An 11437-nucleotide genomic window follows, 5' to 3' on the forward strand; every position below is an offset into this window, starting at 1 on the left:
GGAAGAAGAATGTGCATGGGCAGGATGGCGCATGGGTGTGCGGCTGCTAATCCTCTCCTCCCCAAATGCATGCTCCCCATGAGTGGGCGAATGGCTCCACCTACTGCTGGCTCCAACCTTTCTCACTGCCATGCAACCTAAAGCCACATGGCTCTTGGGCTTAAGAAGGCCACCCCTCCCCTTCCTGCGATACACACATCCACACACAAAAGCCATGATTCTGTAAAAGCCCCTGGAGAGAGGCGCACACGAAATACTTCTGCTTAGATCTGGGAGACGCAGTACTGAAGCCAGCTCACAGGCACATGAGTGATCTACTCTGTAACATCAGGGTGGAGGGAGGGCTATCGAGAAAGACGCAATATTTCTAATCACCGATCTTGTGATTCTTCAAGCCATGGAGGAGGAAGCACAAGCTTCTTTGAGTTCCCCCTCCTTCAGTGCATGGGCTAGCTGGTTGCAGCAACTTCTGCCTCAGTTCTTGGAATCACATCATCTTATCGCTCTGAGCAATGAGAAGTTCCAGGGACAGAGTTTCCTTTGGAAGGCGAAGGAGAGGGTGTTGGAACCCAGTTGCCCTCCCTGCTGCTAAAAGGGTGTGAAAGGGTGGAGAATGTGAAGCCACCACAACAGAAATCAGGGTCCCCCCACTGTGGGCCTCTCCATACATTCTTTTTCCACTGTTCACTCATGATTATTTGTGCTCACGACGGGCAGCTATGCTTCCAATATTGCTTTGTGCCTGCAAAGGGTTTGAGGGCAGACACGCTGCTTCATTTCCAATCAGTGCATGTCCTTCCTGCTGAAATCCTGTAACCTTTTATACCACTCATGTTCTTGTTTACAACTCTTGTTGTACTATAGTGCAAGAGTGGCTCCTCCAGACATCAATAATGTAGTAACATCAGCAAAGCATGACAGAACCACTGTTGTCCAGCAGGGGGAAGACCTTCTCGTTCCAACAGGTTTTTAGGAACTGACTGCTTTCAATGATAGGACTGTGATGCTTTTATTGTAATCATTGGTATGTTTTTAATAGATATTTTATATTTATATGTAGTTTTATTTCTATTAACATTTAATTGTTGTTTAATGATTGTAGGGAGGTTTTTTCCTATTAATATTTTATCTGCAGGCTGCCTTGAGTCCGTCAGGGGAAAAGGTGTGGAATGATGATGATGATGATGATGATGATAAAGAATGTGTGGACTGTCCATTATAAATATACAGTACTACTAATGCACTATTACTGTGTCAATAAACATGCTGCAGAATGTATCTGCCAAAAAAACCCCAGACTAGACAGGCCCTGTGATTTGATGCCTCCTGCATTTCTGCATTCTAGACTCACCACCCAACATTACTTGTTACTCATTCATCAGGGTTTATTTGAGAAGCCGTGTACAGTGGTACCTCGGGTTAAGTACTTAATTCGTTCTGGAGGTCGGTTCTTAACCCGAAACTGTTCTTAACCTGAAGCACCACTTTAGCTAATGGGGCCTCCTGCTGCCACTGCGCCACCGGAGCATGATTTCTGTTCTCATCCTGAAGCAAAGTTCTTAACCAGAGGTATTATTTCTGGGTTAGCGGAGTCTGTAACCTGAAGCGTATGTAACTCGAGGTACCACTGTATTCCTGTTTCCCACCTGCAGAGCATTAAAAGTTCTCAGGAGAAGAACATTTTCAATCCCTGAATTCAGAATGAAAGCAGCAGCAGAGGAAATGTGATCGCAACATTATTCTTTGTAACTGCAGCATGTATCTAGAGAAATTCATTTTCCTAGACACCATGAAGCTCTGGAGTGCTCACTTTAGGCATCATTTTACTGCCACTGAAGATATAGGCCACTTGTTGTTGTTGTTGTTGTTGTTGTTGTTGTTGTTGTTGTTATTGTTTAGTCGTGTCCAAGTCTTCGTGACCCCATGGACCAGAGCACACCAGGCACTCCTGTCTTCCACTGCCTCCTGCAGCTTGGTCAAACTCATGTTCGCAGCTTTGAGAACACTGTCCAACCATCTCGTCCTCTGTCATCCCCTTCTCCTTGTATCCTCAATCTTTCCCAACATCATGGTCTTTTCCAGGGAGTCTTTTCTTCTCAAGAGGTAGCCAAAGTATTGGAGCCACTACTTCTCTTTAATGTAACTAATACAGAAAGTTTCTCATTAATCACCCTTCTGCCCAACTACTGCATTCATAAAGAGTTCATTATAACAACGTTAAATGGTAACAAGGGATTTGGGGGGGGGGGCTCAGCTTTCGCTTCTGTTCCTTTACGAAGACACATTTTGTTACACTGTAGCTCTGTTCCTCAATATAAAGCACATGTGACCTGTTCTAAATAAAGGATATTTTCCACTTCTTGCACAACTGGAACAGATATAAACAGTAGCCTGGACAAACTGAAGTGCAAAACTACTCAAGAGGAAGAGACTCCAGCAAGGCCAATTTAAAAAATAATAATCATTATATATATATAATATATTTGGGGGGAATCACATTAGATCAAATTATTGATTATACTAATATCATTTAACAAATGCAATTCTATGAAATCTAATCACACATTACAATTAATCCCTAGCATAGTAAAGCAATTTAGACTAGCCTGGTTAAGTTTCAGAGCCCGTATTGTTGAAAGATCGCACTTAGACATCTTTGGGACTTTTCTATTGCTAATTTTAATCAGAAGTTTTCATTAGTGATCTTAAACTATTATTGCATACCACCCCATTCTCCACAGCAATGCGAGATTGCAGGGACTTCCAGGGGCAGCTACCCAGGGTCCTTGTTTCCTTTTGGAAAAGAGGTACAGCAGAGACAGTGGTGTCTTTATGATATATGGCTTATTTACACATATATAGAACCTGCGCCTATGACAGAGGGGTTCCCAGCATTAAACTCCAAAAGGGTCTTGCCTCCTCCCTTGGATTCAAACAGACATCAACCATCCTGCCCTGCCAGCTGCTTGGTGTCTCTGTCACATCACACCTTCTCCATTTCTCTAACCTTTAGCTTTATCTGTAGAGTGAAGGGGCCTCACCCCTTAGATGCTTTGTGTTCTTCTTAATGTCGCATTCCCAGGTTATCACGTCACACGGGAAGCCAGCCTGGCTTAACACATGCTGATTCCAGAGGGTTACCATTGTCTAGCACACAGTTTGATACTTACTGGTCTGGTCTAATATACATGAGTCTAATACACACGAGTTTTGCTATTTCCCAGTTTTAACACTCAAAGTATCAATTAAATTCTGACATTTGTTTGATCCGGTGATCACAGTGGTCTATCACCCATGAATTCCTAACACTATGAATATTAGATTTTGCAGAAGATAATGAATGAAGAAGTAGACTCCAGAATGGATAGAACAAGACACTTTATCAAGGTCTTTCTGGAAGGGGTAGGAACTGCTTTAGATTAAGGATACTTCAAGACTCAAATATCCAGATATGAAAGATGGTACTTCACCTTCTCACAAATCACATTCTCAAACAGATTGTTTTTAATTTCTGAAAAACTGATAGGCAACGTTTTAGAATTCAATATTGAACCAATTGTATGTGCTGATCGGAGCTTCATATCAGTGTTACATGAATCTGCTTCTGGGCACACAAAAACATATTCACAATGGAAATAAGAATTATATTGTACTACAAGACTTACATTTTACAAAGGACTGAAGAAAATAAAAAACATTTCGTTAGAAAGAATAAAAATGGTAGATGCTCAACAATAGTTTTCTGGAACTCTGGTGAAGCCCTTACAATGTGTGTCAAAGAGAGGGAGGGAGGGAGAGTTTAGTATTGATAAATGAGTTAAATATATTAAGATGTAATCCTCATCTGTGTTACACTGGCTGAGGGACTTTAGATTTTTGCAGAAGCCTCGCAACTCTTTGCACTATCAATAGATGAGTATGCCCATGCTGAAGACAGCAATAATATATCATGCTGAAAGCAGTAGAAAGCTGTAATTCTGGCTACCGGGGGAACAGGGGAGTAAAGAGTATGACAAAAACCAGCTAATTAAATTGACCTATAAAGCCTTATATAGCTCAGGACCAGCATGGTCATTGCTTTTCATCCTCTGAGGCCCTGGTCTTTCTTTGTGTGGCTTCACCAAGGGAGATGCCGATGCTGAAGACACAAGAATGGTCCTTTTCAGCGGTGGCTTCCTGTTTGTTGAATGCTCTCCCCATGGAAGCATGCCTGGCTAAAATGGCCCACCACTAAGCCCCTTTAGCCATTGGCTACACTTCAGTTTATGTCATGGAGCGTTTACAAGCACACCAATTCCCAGAATAAAGCCATCAATAAACAACAGTTGATAGATGAACAGTGCAGCTTCTGAAAGGTGAAAGGAAAGATAGGTTTTGATGGTAGGCGTGCGTCACAGGCAAAACTCTAGCAAGAAAAAACCTTGAATAACAAAAAAAACCCCTCCTCATTGTTAAATGTTACTGACGCTGAATATGCAGGTTTCAACCCCTGAACATGGTTGTACGAGTGGGCAGTTGAAAATCAACTGATGCTCTAATTCTCAAACAAAGCACAAGTGTCAGTGGCTGCATCCCTGAAACTATTAGCTATTTGATTCTGCCGACCTGGGCAAGGGCAGAACCCCTGACCATTGGCCATGTTGGCTGAGGCTGATGTGAGTTGGAGACCAGCAAGCTCTAGATGGCCGCAGGTTCTCCATTCTTGTTCTACAGTGAGAACAGCTCAGATAAAGAGCAACCTGCCCTTAGTTCTGAAAACAGGGGACTTTAAAGTCTCCTGCGATGCATCACTAGAAGCCTAAGAAAATTAAGAGAGGCATGCTGGAGAAAAGTTTCAACAAGCCCAGGTCCCTGTCTCTTGCAGTGGCAAACCAGATTCTTATGGGAAGCAACAATGTGCTGTTTTGATGTTGTTGGCAGCACTGATTTTGTCCTGATGTGTTTTATTAATTTGAAGTAAACTGTTTTGAACACCAAGAAAAGCTTCACAGAAATTTGTTGATTAATAAAATGAATACATCAAGTGTTTTCATAATACAGTGGTACCTTGGGTTACATACGCTTCAGGTTACAGACTCCGCTAACCCTGAAATAGTACCTCGGGTTAAGTACTTTGCTTCAGGATGAGAACAGAAATCGTGCTCCGGCGGCACGGCAGCAGCGGGAGGCCCCATTAGCTAAAGTGGTGCTTCAGGTTAAGAACAGTTTCAGGTTAAGAACAGACCTCCGGAACGAATTAGGTACCGTATTTTTTGCACCACAACACTCACTTTTTTCCTCCTAAAAAGTAAGGGGAAATGTCTGTGCGTGTTATGGAGGGAATGCCTACGGGTGGCATGCCTACGGATTTTCCTCTTCTAAAAACTACGTGCGTGTTATGGTCGGGTGCGTGTTATAGAGCGAAAAATACGGTACTTAACCTAAGGTACCACTGTAATTTCCAATGCAGTTGAGATTTTGGGGGGAAGGGGTGGGTGAAAAGTACAGCTCTGATGAGTTGTTCGTTTCCCACAGTGAGCCTACTTAACAACTGCCAAATTAAGTCAGTCAGCATTTATATTGATTCAAGTCTGCAATATTTTCCATTTATACAGCATCATCAGTGTGTGTGGCTCTTTTTCAGAATGTTCAGAGAGCAGATTGCTGTCTCAAAGAGTTTCGCGTAGCCCAGGTACCCAGTTTTTAATTGAAAACGTACTCCCAGAAACAGCAATACTTCAAAAGAGTTAGTAATTACAAAAACAACATAGCGACTTGGCTTGCTTTCAGATCAGATTTAGAGACTGCTGACAACAAAAAAAAGATCCATATTTATCATTGTTATTAATTTCTACAGCACTTTTTTTTTAATAAACAAAGTGCTTTGCTGTTCTCATTTTATTCATTACTTGGATATGTCATACTGAGATCACATTTCTCTTGTTGGCTTTTGGGCCGTGATAGGCACCTCCAGATGATGAACCATGTCTCTCTAAATGTTGGACTACAACTCCCATCATCCCTGACCAATGGCCATGCTGGCTGGTGGTGATGGGCAGTACAGTCCCAAGCACATGGCCACAGATTCTCTATCTCTGCTTTAGGAAGTTACAGGCTTTATAGGGAAGTTTCACAAACTAACAAGCTTAAGTTCTTATCACAGTTCCCCAACATTAGCATGCGATTGTAGGCCCCCAGTCTATGGCCTAAATGAAATTCATCATAAGCCCTCCTTTCCTCATTGTTCCCCCCCCCCCCACACACACACCTCAACCCCCAGACCACACAGTCAAAGGAAAAACCTCCAGCATGAGAATCGCTCTCCTTCAAAAGAAGACCAAGGATACTGCAGGAGTATTACAAAGTATTTTAATTTTTCTTTGCGTTTGAAGAAAAAGCATTCTTAATCTTTCTTTTTTTACACAGTATGTAACACTATAGCACACTTTGGTTACAAAGGACCTAATATTTTGCACATAGTTTAGTGATATGTGGGGAATTATCCAAGATCATCCAACAGGAAGCCATGGAAAACAAGCGCAGCACGAACACGACAGATCTATCTGCAGCTTTTAATTCAGGAAGCAATTGAAAGCGGCATGCTTGCCAAGAAGAAAACGCTGCAAAGTAGAATCTTGAAACATTCAACAAGCCCCCCCCCCCCTCCTTTCATAGTGCTCTTAGAACATGAAACACATGCATGTTCGTAGAGAAGGTAGTAAATTTCATTTATTTCAATCCTTTGTTTTAATAATGTATTTAGGGGGAGCGATGTAGTTTTGAAAATGATTTTACAAGAAACCAGGCAATGGGAGGAGGGAAGTCAAAATCAGTATGTATGTATGTATGTATGTATGTATGTATTGTTTTATGTAGAATTGTTGTTGTTAAACTGAAAAATAAATTTTATATTTATTTATTTATTTATTTATTTATTTATTTAATTGAATTCATATACCACCCTATAACCACAGGTCTCAGGGTGGTTCACAGAATAATAATAATAATAATAATAATAATAATAATAATAATAATAAATGTATTTAAATTTCAGCAAATAGATCACAATTACAAAAACAGGTTCCACCGTTCTTCAATGAATGTTGCGCAGCAGTAGACCAACTTCTGCGTACACACACAAAAAGTCCTCAACTCAATCCATAGTATCTCCAGGTAAGGCTGGAAAATATTCCTGTCCAGAATCAGAAAGAGCTGCGCCAGTAGGGGTAGGCCAAGAGGGCATTCAGGTGTTGACTCATATCACCCCAACCATTGGCCATAGGCGCTGCACATGCTAGGGTTGCTGGGAATTGTAGTCCATGCCTGGCTTAGTGTCATGGGGTAGTTGGCTCCTCCTGGCCTGCATATTCAAGATCTGCACAGAAGGCCTATCCAAGTTAACCCCAAGGTGGTTAGGCTGCAAGTCCACAAAGGCGTTCCTGTCCCATATCCTGTCCCAGATCCTTCTAGGCACAATAGCTGGTCTGGAGGAAACTGCTTTCACTCTCCTGGGGCTTAACACTACCCTTCAAACCCACACTGACATTGCCAGGTGTAAAACGCACAGGGAGAGGAGGTCACAAAACAGCCAAACTCGAAAGCCATAGATAGGCCTGATCCATGCATATGGCACCCCAAAAAATTAAAATCCCCAATGCAAATCGGGATCAAAAGGGTGGGGAAAGGAGAGGTGGTGACACATCGGAAAGAGAGGTTGCATACAGGGGTGCCCAAACATTTTTCAGATTTCATGAAGTGAACATGCATGAGGGCTGACCAAAGTTGTTGTGAGCTTTTTTTAGGACTGAAGTTGCTGAGTTGTTTTTTTTTACAATTTTACCACAAAGTTGTTGACTTTTTTAAGGATTGAAGTTGCTGAGCTTTTTTTAGGATTTTACCCCAGGACATATACTGCCGCAGGGGCTGGACTAAATCGACCAGCAGGCCGGATTAGGCCCCCGAAACAGACTTTGGACATGCCTGACGTAGAATTATAGAATTGTAGAGTTGGAAGGGACCACGAGAGTCATCTAGTGACTAGTCCAACCCCCCCCCCCCATGCAAGAATATTTTGCCCAACATGGGGCTCAAACTACCAACTGGGCATGCCTTCCTGGAACGCGTTGCCTGTCTAGAATGTGCCTTTTAAGTACGATAATGCCTATTGCTTGCCTGGATACAACGTGTGTGTATAGAAACCTGTGGCTTTTGTGTAACAGTACAGAGATAGAAGTCACACCACTTCTGTACCCGCCACTGGGATGTACCCTGTACCCATGATTGCACAGGAGGGAATGCAGCCTTTGAGCTGGAAAAGTTTGCCCCCTCCCCAGTAACATAGCTTTGCCTGGCCTTCCTCTAATACTCCCAGGCACAGTACGGAATGTGGCCATGCCATACAAAGTTGCTCCTCTCCATTATGCCAAACAAAACAGTTCCACAAACATCCCTCCATTCACATCGGAGTAACAGGAATAAGAGCAGCAACAGCAGAACATCTAAATATGCACCAGATATAAGGTCTATTATATTTATTGTGGACCTGCACAAAAAGAGAAGCTGACTATCCAGCCCCTTTTTATTTCCGCTTTGCAGCAATTCTAAGAGGGTTTTAAAACGCTTGACTTTATATTTACCTGAGCTTGAATCTACCTATAATGCAAGTGCATGCGCTTCTAGTTTTCAATCTGCCGTGAGTTAGCAACATTTACACGGAGCACAAATGTAATAGTCAGTGTAATGCATACTTTGGAAGAAAGTAAAGAGCACTATTTAGTTTCATGGCTCTAGCTCATTATCCTCATACAATACAATCTGGCCCATCCATCTGAAACATTCCAGAACCTTTCCTTACCCACCCCCCTAAAAAAAACCCAAAAAACCACAGTGTTTATTTACATGGCCACTCCTGGGTGGAAAGCTCACAATTCAACAATATAGAAAATTATTGCAATTCAAAAATCTGCCAGAATCAGCCAGTCCGGGACATTCACTACAAGGAAAAGGGGTGGGGGTGGGGAAAGATGAGCCGTTCCTTCTCCACTCTGCTTTGCTCCATACCCATTTAACTATTAGTGGAAGTCTGTAACTCCTAGTCAAGGCCAGATAATGCCTCTGGTGAGAATGTCTAACAATACCCTTTACATAATACCAGCCACAGGGCTTGGCCCCTCCTCCCTCGCCCAAACAGTAACACACACTAAACAAAACTGCTATTATGGCAGGAACCACTCGCTAAATGGCTGCCTTTATATAGCTTCAATCTGTAAAAAGATGTTTCATTTCAATGTATTTAGCAAAAAAAAAAAAAACTTTTACAAACAGCCTGATTCAGCAGCACAGAAGTAAACAGCAGGCACATAGTTGCTGGGTATATATTTCTTCTGTAACATTCCCCTCTTTTCTCCTCCTCCTCTTCTCTCCCCCCCCAAAAAAGAGACACCAACAAATAGCCCCAATGCGGGGGGGGGGGGGAGAGCAGGCGTGCTCACGAGCTGCTGACACCCTCGGTCTGTTTTGCCACGCACGCTTCTCGCACCTAAGTGAAATGTGCGCCGACGCCGACGCCGACGCCGACGCCTTGGCACCCTGAGGAGCCGTGCCAGCCCACACACATTACTTACACACACACACACACCCCTTTGCAAAGAAAAGAAAACCCAAAAGGGGAGGTGGGGGAGCCTATGCAAACTGCTCTGAGGTGTCGGAGCAAAAGAAGTGGAGCCAGAGGCGGAGAGGGATACTCTCCACAGGCGCTGCCAGAGAGGAAGGGGGCGGAGGGCAAACGACGACCTGTCATTTCCCCCACCCGCCAAGTGAGCGAAGCATGCGTGTGCGTTGTTGTTGTTGTCGTCCTGCGGTGAAGTTTCTCCTTCTTTCTCCCCGGAGGCAGAAGAGGAGAAGGGGGTCGTAGGGAGGGGGACTCCCGGACACCGGGCAACGGCTCGGGTTTGCAAACAACAACAACAAGAAGTAGAACAACAACACACCCCGACTTCGGTCAAGGGGCTTGAATGACAGCTGGGACAGGAGGTCCTGCGCAGAAGGCGAGGCGCCTCGACCCGGAGAAGCGAGAGGAGATTATTTGACGGGGTGGGGAGAGTGGTATGGGGAGACACGGCGTTGTAAGGGGAGGGGGGCGTCGGAAAGATGGGGGAAAGGCAGAGGGAGGTGCAAGAGAGAGGAAAGTTGGAAGGAAGGAGGAATTTGCAGAGAGAAAGAGAAAGGAGGGGCTTAGGGCAGTAAAAAAAAGGCGCCCGGTTGCTGTAGCACTCTCCCACCCGCAATTCCTCCAGAAAGGTTGGCAATGGGCTGCGGATCTGCACCCGCGTCCTCGAGTTCACACAAGCAGGGCCAGGTCGCCCTTCCAGATTTAGTCCAGAGTGGCGCAGGGAGGGGGTGGGGAGAAGAGGCTGGACGGTCCTGCTCTGGCAAGAAGGGCAAAGGAAGATAACTATATACTGTATACGGTTGGAGGGAAAGGGTGGGGGTGGCGACGGACGGAGGATCGCGCCCCGGACCGCAGGGGGCCCCCCGCTCACCTGTTCTTCAGCGGCTGGCTCTTCAGCTCATAGTAGGTCTTGGGCTCCTCGTGGAACTCCTCGCCGACCTCAAAGTCCGGCACGATCCCCGACTCCGCCTGCATGTCTCCGGCGAGGCGAGGGAGCGAGGGAAGGACGGAGAGGCGAGGGAGGCGAGCCGCGCCCGCCCCAAGCAGCGCAGCCCTGCGCCCTGTCTGTGCGCCCCGCGGCTCGCAGAAGCGGCAGCAGCTCTCCAGCCCCGACACTCCCGGCTTGGATGGACTCGGCTGGGCTCTGCTCTGCTCTGCCCACAGCACAGCTCCGCGCACACCTTCCTCCCGGCGCCGCCTGGGATTTGTAGTTCTTCGCGGGGGCGCTGCCTACCAAGCCCGATCGCCCGCCGCACTACGACTCCCATAAGGCCGAGCGGCCGTGACGCAAGGCCCGGGAGGGCGGGGCGCGGAGAGGCACCGGCGTGCGCCCTGTCAATGTCAGCAGAAAGCCGCTCGCCAAGGGTACAGCGGCAGCGGCGGCGGCAGCGCCCCGCTTCGGACGCGGGAGGCGCCGGGGCTCAGGCCCGCCGGGCAATCGGGCCTTGTTCCCACGAACAAGGCTGGCGGCGGCGGCGGCGGTCATCGTTCGCAGGGCCCGAGGTGCTTGCACTCTGCACGTGCTCAGACGTGCCCTCGCCTTCGCTACATTCCACGGGCTGCTGGTCCATGTTCACACACCGGCAAGGCCAAGGCGCTCTGAACATGCCCTGAGACCTCCGGATATAGGGCGGTATATAAATTCAGTAAATAATTTGAATTATGCTTTTGAATTATGGTGCTGGAGGAGACTCTTGAGAGTCCCATGGACTGCAAGAAGATCAAATGTATCCATTCTTAAGGAAATCAGCCCTGGGTGCTCACTGGAAGGACAGATCACGAAGCTGA

At 45.8% G+C, this 11437-nt stretch overlaps 1 protein-coding gene across 4 annotated transcripts in view; it reads right to left on the reverse strand.

Moving 5' to 3' along the window:
• The window catches only part of MITF (melanocyte inducing transcription factor), a 146156-nt gene extending 135312 nt beyond the window's left edge, over positions 1-10844 (reverse strand). For 2 of the 4 annotated variants that reach the window (XM_083492602.1, XM_083492600.1), the window contains exon 1: positions 10521-10844. In XM_083492602.1, the coding sequence (XP_083348728.1) occupies positions 10521-10624 (104 nt within the window). In that variant the 5' untranslated portion in view covers positions 10625-10844. The remainder of the gene's footprint in view (positions 1-10520) is intronic. The other 2 variants (XM_083492604.1, XM_083492603.1) reach the window with 2 other exon arrangements.
• Between the last annotated feature and the right edge of the window lie 593 nt (positions 10845-11437).

This window comes from Podarcis liolepis (genome assembly GCF_965112155.1).
Source record: "Podarcis liolepis genome assembly, chromosome: 2".
In the NCBI taxonomy this organism is placed as follows: domain Eukaryota; kingdom Metazoa; phylum Chordata; class Lepidosauria; order Squamata; family Lacertidae; genus Podarcis; species Podarcis liolepis.